General features: G+C 43.6%; 1 protein-coding gene across 1 annotated transcript in view; it reads left to right on the plus strand.

Annotated features, from left to right (window-relative positions):
- INTS9 (integrator complex subunit 9) overlaps positions 1 to 19,262 on the plus strand; it is a 122,347-nt gene extending 103,085 nt beyond the window's left edge. Inside the window, exons 11-17 of the mRNA XM_058550428.1 lie at positions 1,177 to 1,237; positions 5,470 to 5,641; positions 8,733 to 8,857; positions 10,927 to 11,094; positions 15,039 to 15,137; positions 16,347 to 16,484; positions 18,517 to 19,262. Of these exons, the coding sequence (XP_058406411.1) occupies positions 1,177 to 1,237; positions 5,470 to 5,641; positions 8,733 to 8,857; positions 10,927 to 11,094; positions 15,039 to 15,137; positions 16,347 to 16,484; positions 18,517 to 18,693 (940 nt within the window). The 3' untranslated portion in view covers positions 18,694 to 19,262. The remainder of the gene's footprint in view (positions 1 to 1,176; positions 1,238 to 5,469; positions 5,642 to 8,732; positions 8,858 to 10,926; positions 11,095 to 15,038; positions 15,138 to 16,346; positions 16,485 to 18,516) is intronic.
- The last annotated feature ends 2,001 nt before the right edge of the window (positions 19,263 to 21,263 follow it).

Here is a 21,263-nt window from a genome sequence, read left to right on the forward strand (position 1 = left end):
CAACAATCTAAGTAACTTTTTTTAATTGATGTCATAGTAGTTTATAACATTGTAATCTAAGTAACTTTTCAGTTAAGCTCTTCTATTTGTCTCTCTGCCTGAGTTTGAAGTACTAGTACTGTCTACCTGAGACAGTACTAGTGTCTGTTTAGATATTGTAAAGTAACCCTCCAAAAGTATCTTCCATATTTACGTCTTCCTCTGAAAAGGATATAAAGTGATGTTTTTTAAGTCAAGATTAAACAAAACTAAGGGTAGAAAAATTAGATATTACATTGTACTAATGAAGTTAATACAAAATCCAAGCCCTGAAGTCCTGAACTACTCCCACAGAGTAGTCTCTGCTAGAATTGTTGAAATGTTGATGCTATTTTAGTAGAATTCTTAGAAGTAAGCTCTAATAAACATGCATCACTACATATATTTTTCTAACTTTTAAAAACGTCAAACCTACAGAACTCCCGTGTACCTTGATTTATCAGTTGTTAACTTTTTGCCACATTTGCTTTATCCAGACATCTCATATTTTAAATGTCATATCTGGCTAGGAAAAAACACAGACTACCTAGGACATCCACAGGGTCTCTAGGTTGAGATAGGTAGGTGCTCTCCAGTTTGAGTTGCCAGTGCTGCTTAGTGGTTATGCAACACAGGAAGTTATATCTCTGAGGAAGGGTATCACTCTCTCCTCAAAACTGATCACAACTAATGCAGTGTGGTATCCTGGATTGGATCCTGGAACAGAAAAAGGACGTTAGTGGAAAAACTGGTGAAATCCTACTAAAGTCTGGAATTTAGTTAATTGTAATGTACTAATGTTAATTTCTTAGTGTCATGGTTGTGTAAGATGTTAACATTAGGGGACACTGGGTGAAGGGTACACGAGAACTGTGTACTGTCTTTGCAACTTTTCTGTAAATCTAAAATTATTCCAAAATAACAAGATTATTTTCTAAGAAAAAATGTATTGAGGAATTCTAAAGGTTAAAAAAATGCTCACAAGAGACTTATTTCCAGAATACTCTTTAGATGTTGGCTTTTATTCACAGTGAGATTGATTGGCAGGAAAGTTTTAATCAACTTTGTTATTTAGTATTTGTGATGCCACCACTAGCTGACAACAAATGATACTGTGTGCCCTGCCTAACATGCTGATCTATTTTTCCTCTTTAAAAGGCTTTGTCACAACAAACAGACTAAGGTGTATCTCCCAGAACCACCTTTTCCTCATGCAGAGGTAAGAAAATGGAATTATTGGGTCAGAGCAAGAAAGAAATGTAGATAAATGGATGTGGATGGAGATAGCAGGTCATCAGATAAAAAAATATCCTTATGTAAACTCACATAAGCCCCTTGTTTCCCATGTGAGATGACAGTGAAGTACTCTAACTCAAGATTCATTACTTTCTCTTCTTATTTACACGTTATATTACCAGTATGTTTATACGGTGAATAACCTACCTCTGTTCTATTGACTGCCTGAGGGATTTTATCTAATATCTACTACTAACTTTTTTTTTTTTTTTTTTTTTGTGAGGAGATCAGCCCTGAGCTAACATCCGCCAATCCTCCTCCTTTTTTGCTGAGGAAGACGGCCCTGGGCTAACATCGGTGCCCATCTTCCTCCACTTTATATGGGACGCCGCCACAGCATGGCTTACCAAGCAGTGCGTCGGTGCGCGCCCGGGATCCGAACCAGCGAACCCCGGGCCGCCGCAGCGGAGCGCGCGCACTTAACCGCTTGCGCCACCGGGCCGGCCCCTCTACTGCTAACTTTTTTGCATAACAGATTTATTAATTGTCAAAGTCTTCTTTCCAGTTAGTTATGTTGATCATAGAGGTAAAGTTTTAATGATGAACATAGTAACATTTCAGTTTAGAAAATTGGGGGTCAAAAGATACAAACTTCCAGTTATAATATAAATAAATCATGGAGATATAATATATTGCCTATTTGAAAGTTGCTAAGAGAGTAGATCTTTTTTTTTTTTTTTTAAAGATTTTATTTATTTATTTTTCCCCCAAAGCCCCAGCAGATAGTTGTCTGTCATAGCTGCACATCCTTCTAGTTGCCGTATGTGGGACGCGGCCTCAGCATGGCCAGAGGAGCGGTGCGTCAGTGCGCACCCGGGATCCGAACCCGGGCCGCCGGCAGCACAGCGCGCGCACTTAACCGCCAAGCCACGGGGCCGGCCCAAGAGAGTAGATCTTAAAAGTTCTCATCATAAGAAAAAAAAAAAATTTTGTAACTGTGTGATAACACATGTTAACTAGATTTATCGTGGTGATCATTTCATAGTATATACAAATATCGAATCATGTTGTACACCTGCAACTAATATAATGTTATATGTCAATTATACCTCAATTTAAAAGAAATAGAAAAATTCCTCCTCCCTCACAGAACTGATAACTGTTTTTATATAGCTACATACCCAGTTTTGTTTCCATTGTTTTTTTCACCAAACAGGGTATCATGGACATTTTTTTGTGGGCCTCATATCATTATATTGCTGTCTTATATTCCATAGCATATCATATGAACATACTATAATGTACTTAACCGTTCTCTTACTCTCAGACAATAGAATTACTCTCAATTTTTTTGTATATTAAAAAAAAGGATGTTTAAATTGGCATAACCACTTTAGGAAAGTAGTAGTATCTACTAAAGCTGAAGATATAACCCACACTCTGCCTCAGCAGTTTTGTTCCTGAAGTATACACTGAACAGAAACGCATAGGTATGTCACTGAAAGACATGCACGGTAATCTTCAGAGCGCTCTTGGTAATGGTGCTGAAATATACCCAAGTGCCCATCGACAGTCTCATGGATTGTGTGGTATATTCACACTATGGAATACCTTACATCAATGAGAATGAAGAAACTCCAATTGCACACAACAGTGTAGATAAATTTCACGAACATAACATGAGTGAAAGAAGCCAGATATAAGAGAGTAGATACCGTGTGATTTTATTTATATAAAAGTTCAAAAACACACAGAACTAATCTATGGTATTAGAAACCAGAATAGTGGTTATCCTAGAGGCAGGGGTGGGGGCAGTAGTAACTGGAAGGGGACAAAGGGAGATTTCTGAGGAGCTGGTAATGCTGTTACTTGATGTGCATATGGGAACATGGAAGTGTTAAGTTTATAAAAATTTCACCAAGCTAGGGATGTCTGTACGGATACATACGTATAGGGATTTGGTTGGTTTATTTGTTTTACAATTAACTATTTGACTCGTAGAGTAAATTGCAACAAATGTCCTCCTAATTATTTTAAATTTCACTGTTATTTTCTTTTTTCAAAGGAGGTCTTTTATGAACCAGAATGTCAAGTGGAAGGTTTTGAGAAAGTTATTTTTCAGTCCTCATGCTCTATTACAGCAGCCAAGGTTTTGGCAAGCTCTGTCATTACCACAGTGAAATTCATGCTAGAAATGTAATAATGTCACAAAATTAAGTGTAGCAAAACATATTTTGTGGTGGATTTTGCCGCTCCAAGTCTATTTTCCTCTCCCCTAATAACAATTAGGCTTTCTTTAGAACTTGTTTTCTAAGAGTCTTACCACATTCTTACCGTAACACACATCTGTCATGGATGACGTTTGTCCCATTTACAGTTAGGAATGTGAAAAGATTGTAGTTACACCGTCAGGATTCTTGAAATTCACTTGTCAGCATTAGGGCATGATGGAGTTGACACTTAGTGTTGTCACCAGTTCCCATGAGAAAATATAGTTCTGCCCTTAATAGTGATAAGAAATTACTATACAGAATCCCTACCCTACAGCTTCATTGCCTGTATGGTTTGGACCTTAAATCAGTGCAGAGGTAATTCTGGATGGTCAAATGTAGTAAGTCAGCTGGAGAGGTAGATCCAAGTGGCAAAAAAAGAGATGACTTTATCTTAGTTTCTATGCATTGATTAGGAGAACTGCAGGAACTGCAGGTAATGGCTAAAAAGTGACTTAAGTTGTGTGCAAAGACCTGCTGCTATTCTTAGAGACCCATTCATCTCCCTGATGTCTGTGGATAGACTTAGCCTTCGAGACAGCTGCTCACCCATTTAACTGGGGCAAGTAATGATTTTGGCTAGATAGAATATAAAAGAATGTCAGTTTTATTTGTATATAACTTGGAAGGAAGGTGGGAAGTCAATGTTTCTTCCATCTTTACTCTTCATATCCCATCTAAGCATGTGACACTGGATTAAGATCTCCAGGGTAGTATTTGCAATCTTGCTAATAAAAGCAGTCTTCCTGAATTAAAGATTAACTCTTCAAAGTGAAGAAAGTTTGGCTTCCATTTGGGGACTGCCCTATTTAGGCCACATCCTCACTATTGGATTGACTTCAGTTGGACTTGGAGTTGTTGCCTGGGCTCCCCTCTTATTATGGGTTGCTTCAGGATTGAGCTGTGTCACAGACTGTTTCTTTATCCATCAAATAGCATCTCAGGGCAATACTCCCTTTGGCCTACCTGTATTTAGGGTCTCTGAGGTCTGGATGTTTGTCATCTGACCTTTTGGTGCTAGAGTGGGGAGGTGGGGGCAGGGCCGTGGCAGCAGGCAGAATTTGTGAGAGTGTCACAGAATGCCATTTGTGGTTGTAGCTGTATATGGTGTTGCCTTGGGTCGGGGCTGACGTTGGGAGAGTGTTGTCAAGTGTTATGCTGGAAGGAAGACCTTTTTGGTTCAAAACATACACTTTTGAGACAGGTGTGGGGCTGAGCGTGGCCTGCTTCTTGCTACAGCTCTCTGTCATGAGGACATCACGTCTCCCAAATTTCTCAAAGCCAAGTTGTTCTTGGTCTTTATTAAGTCACCTCGATAACTTAATACAGTTATACCTTTTTAAGAGGAGGTCCTGTGCTAGTAAACAGTTTTTCATGTGGGAGGTGTTTGTTGTTGATAGAACTTGGTGATTCACAGATTTTGGCAAAGTTACTTATACTTCAAACAAGAACTCACATTGGGGACTTCTAGTGTCAGGAAGCTGTAAAGAAAGAGTTCCACAAAATCAGGCGGCAACAACCTGAATAAAAGTTTCCATTAAGTATGTTAACATATTATCAAAGGGTCCCATCTGTTGAGAAAGTCACATTGTAGGTAAAAAATTGGGATCTTTGGCTAATTATAGTAAGATTTGTTTGTATTTTTATTTTTTATTTATTTTTTCCCCCAAAGCCCCAGGAGATAGTTGTATGTCATAGTTGCACATCCTTCTAGTTGCTGTATGTGGGATTCGGCCTCAGCATGGCCGGAGAAGCGGTGCGTTGGTGCACGCCCGGGATCCGAACCCCGGCCGCCAGCAGCGGAGCGCGTGCACTTAACCGCTAAGCCACGGGGCCGGCCCTATTTGTATTTTTAATTTCATTCTACTCACCCTCCCTTGCTGTGATTCTTCATTCTGCCTAGACAGGCTAACATCTCTTCATGTGCTCTTGATATGTATTCTAGCTCATTCAGACCAACAAGCTGAAGCACTACCCCAGCATCCACGGAGACTTCAGCAACGATTTCAGGCAGCCGTGTGTGGTGTTCACTGGGCACCCTTCCCTCCGGTTTGGGGACGTGGTCCATTTCATGGAGCTCTGGGGAAAATCTAGTCTCAACACTGTCATATTCACTGGTAAGTAAACAGACAAACAAAACCCTGCCCTTTCCACTGGGACCTTCATTGAGTGCACCAACCAGGTGGAGACCCAGGGAAGAATTTGATAATACGGCATAAATATGAAACTATTCTATCATAAATACAAAAGGATAAAGAAACTGCAAGGTAAAGAGAGTAAAGCAAAATGTGCTGTTACATGACTATATACTGGACAAAGCTTTTACATCTGATTTTTTAGATTTTTCCCTGAGACAGATTTCTACTGCATTGCTTGGGGTAGGATTTTGTAAGCTCTTTCAAGAACTGCAGTGATTCTAGTAGCAGTCTTGTTTCACCCTTCAGGAATTAGTTACTGAGATGGCATCTTTCTCCTTTGGTTGTAGTTTACTCTGGCTTCCAGTTTTTCTTCTGGACACGAATCCCTCAAAGTAAAACAAATCCTTTGATGAGGTCACGTAGGGGTTTTACTGAATCACTATATTATTTTTGCAATTTAAGGTCTTCATTCAGTATTGGGATTTGGAAATCTTATGGGCAATGAAGTAAAAAACCTTGATCTGAAATCTGGTCCAATTTCCTGAACCTAAGCCAAGTTACTCACCTCTCTGAGCCTCACTTTCCTCATTGGAAAATGAGATAATGGCTCCTCCTTGGGCAGCTCTGTGCATTTAGTGACATGTTATAAGAAAGCACTCTGCAACCATGACATACAGCTATCTACTGGGGCTTTGGGGAGAAAAAGGGAAAAAAAAAGAGGAGGATTGGCAATAGATGTTAGCTCAGGGCCGGTCTTCCTCAGCAAAAAGAGGAGGATTGGCATGGATGTTAGCTCAGGGCTGATCTTCCTCATAAAAAAAAAAGCACTCTATACAGTGCCTGGCACATAAAGGCCATTGAGAAAGTATTGGTTGACTTCTTAGAGTTTTCTAATTACTTTTAAGACTTGAGGAATGGAGTAGACCCAAAGCTTCAGGGTCAGGGACACTGGGCCCCTTCCCTGTGCTCAGCCTGTTTGTGAGGAGTACCGGTGCCCTCCAGCCAGAGGCTACCAGGACAACCAGTAGTTGAACAAAGCTGGGTGCAGTGACTGGCTGCAGCGGTGGGGGGAACGCACACCATGGGGAAGTATGAGACATCTCAGAGCGTGTTAGAAAGAACTTCTTGTGGATTTGGGCCTGTATTAGGTGATTTTGAGGTGGGTCCACAGATGTGGGACATTGCTTTGGATTGGGAGCTGTCAGGAAGCAGGAGTAGTTCTGTGATTGGGTATTGTAATGATTCTTATCTAGAAGGCAGGAAGAATGGAAGCAGGATAGGGTAATGTTTCTCATTTTGTGGTTTAGACAGTGTTGTTGTTTTGTGTTCAGGCATGATTACAGAGGGGTCTTGTTTTTGTCTTGGTCCATCGTGGTCAGTGAGTGGCCTTATCTGATGTTGGTGTTCTGTGAAATTGTGTGTGTCTGACAGGAGAACACCATGGCCTAGCCAGCCCAGCTCCTGCTAACACTAAAGCCTAGCAGAAAGTGCCAGCAGAGCTCAGAAAAGCAGCTATCAGGGGCCACGCTTCTCTTTCTCAGTCTCCCTTTTGGGCAAAGGCAGAGGAAATCGGGCCACAAGATGATTCACTGTACCCAGAACCTCACCATTGCCGAGTTTTGCTAAGCAGGAGGTTGTCCAGAGAATGTTGTATGTAGTAGGACTGAGGGTGGTCTCTCCTGTTCTTTTTGAGGAGATGTTGACTCGGATGTAACAGTGGGTACAGTATTTACATAGGCACAGTAAGAAGTGTTTGCTGTGGTTTAAATTTTCCCTTAACCAGCTAAGAAGAAGTTGAGGGCTGTGATTGTCCATGGACAGCTCTGGGTAATGAATTTAAATTTAAACTGGTCCGTTGGACTTCCAGAGCAGAAGTTGTGTCGTTCGTGATGTCTACTAGTGTCAGAGATAAGTTTGGGACCACTTTTTCCGATTGTATTACAACAACTGTGAGAATTGTAGCTCACATGGTACACGGTAAAAAGGTGTCAGTTATCCCTCCCAGGCAGCCTGTGCTTGCCTCAGCTGGGGGCTCCTGGGTGTTCTTCTTAGAGAAACAGGATCCACTGGAGGGGTGGTAATTTAAAAATCTGGACGTTCTATCAGTTATCCTAAATACATCAGATAAGTTAGTGTGAGTGTCAGCCTGAGGGCTGTGAGAAGTTGTGTCCTTGTGGGGGCACAGACCGTGGGGGGAATCTTTAAGTATCGTTTTTCACACCAGGAGTGAGCCAGTTTTTTTGGCTCAAGGTGGGCAGCATCCTCGAGTGGAGTAAACAATCTCGGCCAAGTAGGCTGCAGTGATGGCTCTTGAGAGAACAAACTGGCCGTTATGGCAAGGATGTTCCTAGTCATGATGCGCTGAGCTTTGCTGATAGAACTACAGTCTCAGCAGAAGCATTTTGTTGATATGGGCTCAAGGTCCTTTTTGTTTTCTTCTTGGTGCATCCTGTCAGGTAGGTGATGTGGGATTGGTCTCATACCTAAGTGTTAACTTTGAGCACTTGATTTGAGTGGTCTCTGCCAGATTTCTCCACGCTGACAGAAGTCACTGTTTTTGTAGTTAATCAGTATCTTGTGGGAGGACACTTTGAGACTATGTATATATTTGGTTTTCCCTAAATTTTTATCTAATTTTTTTAGCATCTATTGATGATTCTGGTCTGAATAAATTGTGACTGTGATGGTTGCCAAATGGTGATATATTTTTTTAATTTCATCTTTTCTTTTACATTTATTAGTTGGCATTTTGTTGCAAGGAAGAGCTTTCCCTTCCCCCTCATTTACTTACATATCCCCTCGTTTATCTCATCTCTCTCTATGTTAAACCTCGAGCTCACACCCAGACCTCCAATTCCACATCCATCCTACAGTGTTCATCCTAGCCTCTCCCTGTCCTCTCTCCGACGATAAGGAACCTGGCTCCCGCCACCGTCAGTGCACTCACTCACTGGCTCAGCCTCCCGACTGTGCTGGCCATCTGCGTGGCCTTGACCACACCAGCCGCCTCCTCGCTTGGCAGCTCCTCTGTTGCCTGCATTTTAAATATTCTTTTTTGTGCTCTCCTTAGAACCTGACTTCTCATACCTGGAAGCTCTGGCTCCTTACCAGCCCTTGGCCATGAAATGCATATACTGCCCCATTGATACACGACTGAATTTCATCCAGGTGTCAAAGCTGCTTAAAGAAGTGCAAGTAAGGAAGGAAACGCTCATGTCTCCCGTGGTCCTGTCACCTCTCTGTGGTTTGTGTGTCTGTGGTGTGAGGGGGCTATCTAGCTGGATTTCTTGTCCTCACTTCTCAAGCATTTGCAGAGTGCTGGGACGTGTACTGGTTACCCTTCAGACTTCAAAGTAGTGAGCTTTACACACTGAAAGAAGTTTCCATTCTAAAGAAATCAAAAGTGGAAGGAAAAGAAAGCATCAACAGTCTATTATTTTTGATGAGAACCATCTGTGTCCAGTAAAAGCAAATTGCCCCCCTCCCACCACCAAAAAAAGTCATTCTAGAAACACATTTATCAAGCTGAAAGACAGTTGAACTTAACTGACACGTGTATTGGGCCTTTGTTGCACATGTGGGTTAGTCCCACAAATTGTTCTGCCTTTTGTTAGAGGTTTGTTTGGGTTTGCTTTTGTTATTGCTTTTGTTTGTTTTTCATTTTGCATTTTCTGCCATAGAGAACAGGAAGATGTAGTTGGGGTAAAGTGGTAGAAAAAGGAAGCATATCTGCACAGAAGGAGAATGTAGAGGGAGAGCAGGGAATAAAAACCACTGCCCTGGGTGTGTTACCACTCGGGTGGTATGTGTTTGGGCAGTTGGGGGTGGAGGAGGCCAGCTGAGCGCAGGCCAGAGGAAGAGTTCTGATTTCCATCACCTCAGTGTTTCCAGGACCTTACAAGCACTTCTTGTCTCTTCTTCTAGCCATTTCGCAAAGGGTGATTAGCTCCCTTCATTTCTTGGCTTAGGTCAGAAGTTCGCTTTCCTCCTCTTCACACAATCTTTGATCTCAGAGGTGCTGACACAGAACTCTAAGGAAGGGTCACAAGAAAGAGAAACCGCTGGAGAACCTCAGGACTGCAGGGATAGTGGATTGTGGGGATTACTCACTTGCTGGCCCTGCAAGGAAAGAATGTGGGCTTTCTCTAGACGTGATTAGAGTAGTTCACCAACTTTTGGCCTAGTGGGGCAATTTGATACCCCACTGTGTACACATCAACATGCTGGAAGAAACCGTTAAGAGATTCTTGTTTTCATTACTAAGTAACTTCATGCTGCAGTCCCTAAACCCACAGTGTACTCCTCAAGCCCCCTAGTCTTGTGCTAATATTGGAAACTGGAGGCCACTTGGTCTCCACTGTAGGAGAGGAAAACCTAGGGAAAGTCCTCAGGCTGTGATTGTGGAGTCAGATGGCTTTGAGACAGTTATAAGATGCTAACCAGGCCAGGAAGAAGAAGAACAGAAGGCAGTCTGCAGAAGAAAAGTATTAGCCCTAAAGAACAGGTGCTGTTTTAAATGCTTCCAGGAACTCAAGGCTTGGTCCAAACTCTTAAGTAAGAGCAAGGACAATACAGTGAGTCTGTGGGCTGCCAGGATCAGTTTGCAATTGGATGGTATTTGTCCAAAGTAAACATTGGTTTACTAATTTTTTTCTCTCAAGATAACAAAAAGAGACATTTTGTAAAAAAGTTCTGTCTGAATAAGTCCATCATACACACTTGAGTATGTGACCTAACCATTGCCCACTGTCTAATACCAGTGGACCTGCAGATAATCACCAAAAAACTCCAACCCCAGAACACCAAACTAGCACAAAAAGTCAGTTCTTGCTCATCAGCCAGTAGCTGTACCAGTCAGTGATGGTAGTAAGTGTGACAAGAAGACTGTGCCCTCAAGGGGCTTTGAGACCAGTGAGGAGTAGACCCATGGAATTCACCCTCAAAGTGACTTAAATATAGTGAAAAAATAAAAACAAATGCAAACTGAGGCAGTAAATCCCTTGCTCATCAACATGGCTGGCAATTCAGGGGTTTGCCCTGAAATTTTTATTCTTGCTCCCGCTATGCTCGTCTCTGCTCTCACTTGTTACTTGGATTTGAGGGGATGAGAGTTCAAAATGGCCTGAAAGTGGTCAGCCTGAGCATCCATGAAGATAAAATTAGATAAGGAATGGGCCTTCTTCTGAATAGGCTGCTCTGCTTCATGGCCTCCTCTTGTTTCTTCCTTGTCCCTTCACCCTGTCCCTGTCCTGTTGGTTCCTCAGCCCCTCCACGTGGTCTGTCCTGAGCAGTACACCCAGCCACCCCCAGCGCAGTCCCACAGGATGGACCTGATGATTGACTGCCAGCCGCCCGCCATGTCCTATCGGCGGGCCGAGGTCCTCGCCTTGCCCTTCAAGCGTCGGTATGAGAAGATCGAAATCATGCCCGAGGTGAGCCATTCTCTTTCTCATGGTTCCACATGAGTCTCTGGAAGAAGACTGTCCCAGAGGTGGCTTTCTTTTGGGTTTGTGTCAAATATGGATGAACCAAAGAACACAGACCCTTAAGCAAGTAACTGGGAAGAGAGGTGGGATTTTCAGAGCCTTCTCATTTTTCCAGTAATGCAGTAACAGCTGTTAACATCAGGACTTCTGGCCTGCTGCTCATATTAACATGTAGTGTGTGATCGAAGAGGTCAGGGCCTCGGAGAACAGAAATGCTGATGCCAGCTCTATCCTTAACCACCTTAGGGCTGTGGATTTTCTTGTCCTTCCTGGACCTCATTTATGAGCGAGGGTCAAGTTGCACCGAATTCAGAGAGAGATGGAGGAGATAGGAGTAATCAAAAAATAAGGAATGCAAACTTGATGATTATTAGTATGCATATGGTACGTGTGGGACAGTTGGGGTATATTGTGCAAGAGTGACTGGTCTGAGGGGAAGACAGCAAGAGTCACATGGCCCAGCTCCCACAATGACAGCATAGAAAACTCTACAGGAAGCTACTTCTGGCTTCCTTTTGCCTCTTGAGACAGCTTGAACATGTCCTCAAAATTTTTGGTATTGAGACTTCTTAAAACTTAGAACTCCAAAGAGCTTTTGTTTATACAGGTTATATCTTCTGATATTTGCTATATTAGAAGTTAAAATTAAGACATTTTAAAAATATTTATTAATTTTAAAATGACAATATAAACCCATTAGATGTCAACATAAGTAAAATATCTTTTATGAAAAATTGTTTCTAAAGGAAAGAAAAAAGATAATGAGAAGGGGCCGGCCCGGTGGCGCAAGCGGTTAAGTGCGCGCGCTCCGCTGCGGCGGCCCGGGGTTCACTGGTTCGGATCCCGGGCGCGCACCGACGCACTGCTTGGTAAGCCATGCTGTGGCGGCGTCCCATATAAAGTGGAGGAAGATGGGCACAGATGTTAGCCCAGGGCCGTCTTCCTCAGCGAAAAAAACAAAAAAAGAGGAGGATTGGCGGATGTTAGCTCAGGGCTGATCTCCTCACAAAAAAAAAAGATAATGAGAAGAGGGGCCCTGTTTTACATTTGTAAATCTCTTTAATGTCTGCCTGTGGAAGACAGCTGGACTCTCCTATCTCCTTTTGCTTTCAATCTGTTGTAATAATACATGTCACGTAGCCTATAGAAAATTCCAGTGAACACTTGTGCGAGGATGAGAGTGAAAAGGCAAAAACACATCTTATTATTATGACAATCGTACTGACCTTGATGCCTCTGAGAGAGCCTCAGGAGCCCCGGGGGGGGGGGGGGGGGGTCCCTGCACCACACCCGAGAACCAGCACTCTGGACAACCTCTTTCATTCTTAAGGCCCCTGTCTTCTCTTGCTTTTATTTTTATGACTCTATCGTAAGATTCACTTTTCAATAAAAGCATGCTTGTTCATTCTAGAAAATTTGGAAAATAGAAAAAGAAGAATAAAGACAAAAAAACTCAATCCTAGTCCCAATACCAGAGATAACTACTATTTAGATTTTTGTGTATTTGCCTTGTCTGTTCACCGTGTGTGTATAGTTGAATCATACCTCATATACTATCTTAGTCTTTTAACAGTAAGGATATTTCAAAAGCATCTTAATGGCTGTATAATGATCTGTCATAAATGTGTCATAATTTAACTGTTCCTTTATTGGTGCATATTTATTATTTCTGCATTTTCCATATTGTAAATAACAGTTTCAGAAACATTCTTTTTTTTTTGGTGAGGAAAATTGGCCATGAGCTAACATCTGTTGCCAAGCCTCCTCTTTTTGCTTGAGGAAGATTGTCTCTGAGCTAACATCTGTGCCAGTCGTCCTCTATTTTGTATGTGGGATACTGCCACAGCATGGCTTGATAAGTGGTGTAGGTCATGCCAGGGATTCGAATCCATGAACCTGGGCCACCAAAGCAGAGCGCACTATGAGTGGTTAACTATGCCACCGGGCCAGCCTGTGGAAACATTCTTTTATGTAAATCTTTGTCCATGTATGGAATGTAAAGATAGAACTAAAAGTATCATCTGGTTTTGCCTAGGAAACGCATTTGTGAGATGAAAGGGTTAAAATCTGTGCTGTTCTTTAGGTTCTGCTTCTACTAAAGGATGCTTGTTTCTCCCCCAAGTGAAAGTATGTCCTCTGCAGCTTCCTTATAAATCCTCCTTCTTTGTCCTTATAAGTGTAAAGAGGGAGATCTGATATGTCAGCCTTCACGGGCCTGTTCCAATAGGAAAATTCTATTTCTGGGGTGGCGAGTGGACGCCTCCTCCCTCCCAGGGGTGTCTGGGCTGAGTTGTGGTTGGTGTGGGCTCTGGGCAGACTTCCCTGTGGCAGAGCTGCCACTTCAAAGAGTCTCCTTGGAAATAGAATTCATCCACAGGGCTGCCCAGAGAGAGTCTCCCACCTGCTCGGCTGCCGTAATGCCATCCCCAGACCTCCCAAGCCAGTTCTTTGGCTTTAAAGTTCTGCCAGGGAACCTGACCTGTGATGGGAATAATTGCAGTGTAGGAAGGAAAAGAATATTTGTGGACGGGCTTTGCCAGGAGACTGGAGCATCCATATATCTCCTGCCGCTCATTTCGTATGTTTTCTTATTCATGAATCAGTCCTCACATTCCGTTTGCCAGTCCTTTTAAGTATCCTAAGCTGCTTCCTCGGCCCTTTCGGTATTAATCTTCATGTTTACATAAATGGCTTCTTGCATATTTATTTACTTTTGTTTTTAAATAAAAGAGGCTTGGATAGGTCGAGGTCTACATGTGTGTAAGGACAGTGGTCAGCTAAACCCAAGTGTTAGGCTCCTCATGAGATCACACGTCACTGCCAGTAGCTGGTGGGGGGAGCTCTGAAGTTGCACAGGAGAGAGGGTGCGCGTCAGCCTGGGTGTTAGGGAGAGAGATGGCCCCCAGGGAAAAGCTGCATATCCCACCTTTGGGAGAAGTCAGACTTCCAGGAATTAGAGAGCTCACTCAGTCCAAAGGCTGCTGTCCCTGTCCTTCCTTCCTGACAGTGTCACCTGGAGAGGTGACAAGGACGAAGGCAGAGGCCGCATGAAAAGTCGGCACTTGGAATGTATTTTGAGTAAGGAGAAGCCCTTAGAGATGTTTGAGAGATGCCGTAAAAGGGTGTTATGAGTTGTCTGGAAGACCCCTGCGAGATGGATATGAGGCTGTGGCGGTTCAGATGATGAGCCTTGGCGAGGTGTGGGCATTTCATCGTTTGGGGATTGACTTACAAAAGGGAGAAGCAGAGGGGTCAGCACCCCAGGGTCCCAGCACGCGCTGCAGGTGCTTGTGCTGGATGACTCTGCTGGAGTCTCAGGAGGCCTCCAGGAAAAGCACCCCAAAAGACACTATCTCGGAACATTGGGATCAGGTTCTCTTCCTCTTCTCAGCCCAGTTTATCTGCCACACCACCCCCTTTTCCTCTCTGTCTTCTCTTCCTTTCTTTACTGTGATTTTTATATATATATATATATATCCGTATGTGTATGTGTGTTGTGTGTGTATATATATATTTGTGTGTGTGATATATTTTTGATTAAAAATTATCTTCTTTCTTCGTTAAAGCGATTTGGTCATTTTAAACTGTAATGATGTAAATAAAAATTCAAAAGAAAAGAAAATGAATGAGGGTCATCATTAAAGGCCCAGCTTCATGACACTTGATGACGTACCTTGCCCATCAGGCTGGCAGGGGTGTGCGGTGCTGCCAGCCTGGTGGCCGCAGTCAGCTGACCCTTGGGCATCACCGTCCATCCCTGAGCCCTACATGGAGGTGGAGCTGCAGCCCAATGTGGCCTCCTAACTCCTGACTTTGGGCAGCACAGCTGCAGCACCCTCTTCCCCCACACTGAGAGTGAGTCTGACTGAAACCCCTCTGTTTGCCTCCAGCTCGCAGACTCACTGGTGCCCATGGAGATTAAGCCTGGCATTTCCTTGGCAACGGTTTCGGCTGTGCTGCACACCAAAGATAACAAGCACGTTCTCCAGGTATCGTAGGGGAGGGTGGGCTGGGCTTGAATCCATGAGGAGCCTCTGAGGCCTGTGAAGACTAGAACTACCCCCTGCCCCAAGGAAAATCCAAGCATTCCAACCAGCCCCCAGGACATTGCTTCCTAAACCAGCAAAAAGTAGAGACCAGACTACTTCAAGGATTAGATTTGAAACAAAAAGGGCCTGCATGTAAATTCTTCACTAATTTCTGTGGCCATGTGCCTCAGAGGGATAAAAGGGAAGAGAAACTATTATTCCTAGAGATGGGGCCACACATCATCCCGAGTGCTGTGCACAGCTCTGAAAGTGTCGGCGTCACTCAGGGCTCCTGCGGCACGTTGTTCAACAGTGCTTACCGAGCACTGCAGGGTGTTAGGTGGGTGCTGTGGGGGAGACTTAAAAGGAGCCGGGGCAGCCCCTTCCTGTATGAGGCCTGGAAATACAAAACACAGCTGCGTGAAGCATTCAGGGCCCGAGGGTCTGGGCAGCTGGAAACAGACTCCATGCTGGGCAGACGGCGCCTTTCTCCCGGTGCTGTGTGCCTCCCTCTCGTGGTTAGCTTACTGCCTGTGCTGTAGCTGTGCAGGCACTCGGCTCAGTCCCCTCAGAAAGACTCCTTTCAGATTTGGACTGTGTTGCTTTTGTACCCTGCATCATTTGCTGATAGCTGCTGCTTAAAGGATGCTGGACACCAAAGGATGCTAGGTCCTTACCAGGCATTGTCCTATTTAATCTTCACGAACTTCTCATCACCATTTTATAGGCAGTTTCTCTTACCTTTGTTTTCATGACAAAGGTTCCAGAGTCACAAGGAGTTGAACCTTTGGCCAGTGTCCTTCACCACTGTGCCATTGCTAGGCCTGCAGGTGCCGACTGTTTAAGAATTGACTCAGAAAATAGTGAATTTAATCGATTAACAATTAAAATGGATCTTGATAAAAGGAAGATATCTTTGCCAAATATGATGTTGATGCTATGTGGATAGCTGAGCATCAGCTTGTTTGTGTTGTGAAGAACTCCAGATGGAGCCTCCAGCTGACAGTGACCCTGAGCGCAAATGCCAGCTAACTGGTACACCACGGATGACGCAGGCCAGGCCATGGGGCCTCTGTCAGGGAGGATAGATTCCCTCGGGCTCTCGTGTGGCCTGCACTGACTTCTGCTGTCAAGGTTCTGAATGACATCCGTGCTCTCCTCCTGCTCTAGCCCCCGCCCCGGCCCGCCCCGCCCACAAGCGGTAAGAAGAGAAAGCGGGCAAGTGACGACATTCCAGACTGCCAAGTGTTGAAGCCTTTGCTGAGCGGCTCCATCCCTGTAGAGCAGTTTGTGCAGACCCTGGAGAAGGTGAGCCCATCGAGTTCACACTGTCTCAACTGTACGGGAGCTGTCCTTTCTGCTGCCCCTTGGGGCCCCTGCTTCAAGGAATGTATGTTGCTGCTTTTTCCTTAGTCGCCACAGTCTGAGCCACTGTCCCTGAAGCATCTGCTTGGTCTGAGGTCACGCAGGGACAGAACCAGGGGGAAGTTAGAGTTGAGAGAAGACATGCCTTCCTCCCCGTAGGTCTCCCAGTTGCTTCTCTGCGGGCCCCTTCCTTCCCATCAAGTACCAGGTAGCTAGATGACCGCCTCACCAAACCCCAGTTCTTGTGGGAACTAGACCCAGGAAAGGCCTTTCTTCAGAAACGTAGCCGTGACAGAATGGGCAGAGTGGGAAACGCCAGGCTAGAGAAGGGTCCGCCCCCTCTAGAGAGAGCCTCACTCTTCCACAAGAAGACCCCTTGCTGTCGGAGAGCCCGCATGGCCGTGTCATAGGAGATGAGAGTCTCGGGGCTGAGTGTCAAGACTGAGGGCCGTGTGGGCAGAGGGCATCAGTGTTGCTGGATCCCTGGGAGTTCGGGAAGCAGGGCCAACAATTCCCAGGCAGGACAGGAGGAGAGAGAGGAAGTAGGCAGTCATCTTGAGGACACTGGTCCTTCCCCGTCTCAGCAGCGATCCCACACCCTTGTTCCTGAGGGCTGCTCCTCCCAAGGAATAGATTTCTTGACTACAATTACAAGAAAAAAAATTTAACCTTATGTAATTTTGGCCTCAGTCTACATGACTTCAGAGATCACTGTTTTAGCGTTAGAATTATAAAATCCTTGATAGAAAGAAGAAGGAATTGGCTAAAGATAAGATTATTCATGCTGCTTCTTGCAAAGAACTGCAGGTAACTCAAATAATTCCAGGAAGAGAGATTTTATTCTGCTAAACTATTAGTTGCTGCCTTTTGTCCAAACTAAATAACTCAATTGCTGAGTTGTTTCAAATCTTAAAGGCTTTTCCTTTATTAGGATTTGTTTTCTCCATTAGTCGTTTAATTTTCCTTGAAGGAAGGGCTTCAGCCAAGTTGTACAGCTCTCCTAGTGCCTCGTAACGTGAGATTACTCCACCGGAATTAACGTGGGGGAGTTAACGTGATGTAAACTTATCAGTAACTGCTTCCTCGTGACTTTGCAGTGCTCCCTGCTCCTACTGACAGGACTCAAGCTTGGATTGTTTTTTAAAAACTTGCAACAACTTGCTTTCCCAGAAAGCCCTTTACTTAGTTCTTCTGCCTGACTCATCTGGAATTGACCCCTAGGACCTGACCCTGACTATTCCCCTCTGTCATTTTTGCCTCATCTCCTTCTGCAGGAGGAATATCAGTACCTGCCCCAAACTACACATGAGCTTTCTAGAACTAAGTGTAGAGAATCTCCCTAGGTCATGTTCTTTACCTATCTTGTGTCCCTTTCCGGCAAGTCAGTCTTCTTTCCACTTCTTTTCTTCTTTCTCAACTTTGTCTCATGTGTAAGAAAATTCCATAATTGGCGTTAGAGATAGCTAGAGAAGTATTTGCTATGCTGCCTTATCTCCTTCTCCCTTGAGAAGGATTTGCCAAATCTAAGGTCAGTGGTATATCGCTATGAGGAATGGCATTTTTCTGGGACAGGATGGAGCTTTTTCACCAGGGATCATGGGCATGGTACGGAGGCGGGTGACAGACCAGATCTCAGACTCCTGAACCCAGGTGCTTAGATGTGCTCCTCGACTTACAAAAGCTTAAGCAGGTTGTAGAAATTCTGTTGTGTTTTGCATGAGATTTTGCATGTTTGGGGGCTCCTTTTAAAGTATTTGAAACTGTGCTTGAACTCTATTGCTGGAGTAGGTCCTGTGACTAGTCTGAAAAATTGTACTGAGGAGTGTCAAAAATGCCAGTTTCTAGAATGCTCACTTTAGCCAAGTCTAGGAAGTGTCATTTTTAGTTCAGTTGCTGAAATATCCTCCTGCCTTTCAGTCAGTCCCTTGCTTTTCTGAGTACCAATCATCCTCCTTTCTGTTTTATTTTGGAGCAGCATGGCTTCAGTGATATTAAGGTGGAAGACACAGCCAAGGGCCATATCGTCCTGCTACAGGAAGCTGAGACGCTCATCCAGATTGAGGAAGATTCAACCCATATCATTTGTGACAATGATGAGATGCTCAGGGTACGACTGCGGGACCTTGTCCTCAAATTCCTACAGAAGTTCTAAATGGAACATCTAAGCCATTTCCACTTCCCTGAAATTTTACAGTCCTTCACTATGGCTGCCCAGCACAAGGCCACTGAGGAAGGGCATAAAAGGTTGGCCATGTCTTTGTGGTATTCTCTGACTTAAGGAATAAAGAAGTGGCTCTTAAGAGACATTGTCAGAAGTTATGGCCGGAATCTCCTGATCTGGATTCCTGGAACTGTTTTAGGCAAGAACTTTTTTAAACTTCAGACTCATTTTCTTCCCAATTCTGCTCTCTTGGGTAGCCAGGATGGTAAGGCAATGAGCTGAGTAGTAGCATATGAGTGATGGAAGCAGCTTTCCAATAGGTTAATGGTGGAAGAGGAGTAAAAAGATGACTGACTTGTTGTCTTAAGTGACCTATGCTTGTTTTTCATCATTTCACAGGCTTTAAGGGAACTAGTCTTTGCTTTTGTTTTATTTACTTGTCTATAGTGCTGTACCTAATAAGAAAGATGATCCCCCAAAATTAGTAAAACGAACTCATCTAACTGTATTTTATATTGTGAGCCCATTTTGTTAATAAAACCTATTTTTATAGAAGTATCTGTGCTCTGTTGAACCTACAATTTATAGATTGATTTAGTATGTGAAAAAATATGAAAATACATAGAACAGGATAAACTTAGAAAACACCACAGCAGGGGCCAGCCCGGTGGTGTAGCAGTTTTAAGTGCGCGTGCTCCGCTTCGGCAGCCCAGGGTTCGCAGGTTCGGATCCCGGGCACGCACCGTTGCACCACTTGTCAAGCTATGCTGTGGCGGCGTCCCATATAAAGTAGAGGAAGATGGGCACGGATGTTGGCCCAGGGCCAGCCTTCCTCAACAAAAAGAGGAAGATGGCATCAGATGTTAGCTCAGGGCTAATCTTCCTAAAAAAAAAAAAAAAAAACACCACAGCAAATTTTAGTCTGGTGTGTGCATTAAATCATTTAACCCAGCATTGTTTATAAAACTCAGGTATATTTTTCTTAAATTGTACGAAAAGGTGCTTAATTTTATCTGTGCTGTGTCTGTATGAAAAACACGAACACAGATTGACAACACCAGCCCTTCACCTTCTGGAGAAGGGTCCTAACAAGTAGCCCAGGCTCCACTAGTGGGTGTTTGCCCATCACTGCCTTCCCACAGATGATCAGGATTCTCTGCATTAAACGCTGAGCATTGGGCTGGCCCTGTGGCTTAGCGGTTAAGTGCGTGCACTCCACTACTGGCGGCCCAGGTTCAGATCCCGGGCGCGCACCGACGCATCGCTTCTCTGGCCCTGCTGAGGCTGCGTCCCACGTACAGCAACTAGAAGGATGTGCAGCTATGACATACAACTATCTACTGGGGCTTTGGGGGAAAAAAAAAACGAGGAGGATTGGCAATAGATGTTAGCTCAGAGCCGGTCTTCCTCAGCAAAAAAAGAAGAGGATTAGCACGGATGTTAGCTCATGGCTGATCTTCCTCACAAAAAATAAAAAGAATAAAATAAAAAAGCTGAGCATTAAACTCAGCTACCACATTTGAAATAATACTGCTTCTGAATTGTTTAAAACAGATATTTACCAGATTACATCTAATCTAAAATAGCATCAGTTGTAACACACATGCCAATTTTGCAAGTATTAAAATGGGAGATGGGGTACAAGTCTCGGAACTGGTCAGTTATGGAAGTAGGCCCAGCTCAGCCTGCTATTCTTAAAATCTTTTTAGACTGGTTGAAATTCAGTCGGAAGTCAGTCCTCCAACTCAGCAGCTAAGCATCACAAAGAGATTTAGTGACCCAAAGATAAATAATATATAAAAATATAAATATATATATATATATAAAATACTAGAGAACTACTTGCTCAGGTTTTATGGAAAGTTGATTTGTCCATTCCAGAAAGAGAATTGAAAATCAATGGGAAGGAGTTCTTTAGAGGAAGAAAAAGGCAACTTCATTTTTGCCATCTCCAACTTTGCCAAACTCGGGCACAGGAATGCTTACACGGGTCTCTGTTTTCCAAGGTACAGGTCATGCCAATCAAGGGGCCTAGGATGTGTCTAGAGAATAAACTGGAGGAGCCTACAACCATGAGAAAGGATCAACACTACAAGAGATTGACATGCCATGGCTATGAAAACTTAGTTTTATTTTTAGGAGGAGAATTATGCATCACATCTAGGCATACTTCCTAATAAAACTTTTGAGAAAAATGAAGTTAAATTAAAAAAAATTTCTTTAACATCTTGAAAACTGCAAAAGCAGTATGAAACAGAGCTCAAAAGAAATCAAAATGGTTATTTTACCTAAATGTCCTAACAATGACATGTCCAGGAATGACTTGGATTTGACCAAGTTTGATTTCTGTTAAAAGGGCTTGATCAGAGAGCCCAAGGCACTGATCCCTTGAGAGGTAGTTACTAAAGAGACAAACAGTGTGTAAATGTAAATGAGTCAATAAACTGACGGGCAGAGAATAATTTAGAAATTATGAAGATTTTAATCAAGTTATCACCACCTACTTAGTGGCAGAAGCCAGAGGCAGGAAGAAGCAAAGAATCATTCATTAGAGCAGAAAG

Source organism: Diceros bicornis, chromosome 11 (assembly GCF_020826845.1).
Source record: "Diceros bicornis minor isolate mBicDic1 chromosome 11, mDicBic1.mat.cur, whole genome shotgun sequence".
NCBI classification, from domain to species: Eukaryota; Metazoa; Chordata; class Mammalia; order Perissodactyla; family Rhinocerotidae; genus Diceros; species Diceros bicornis.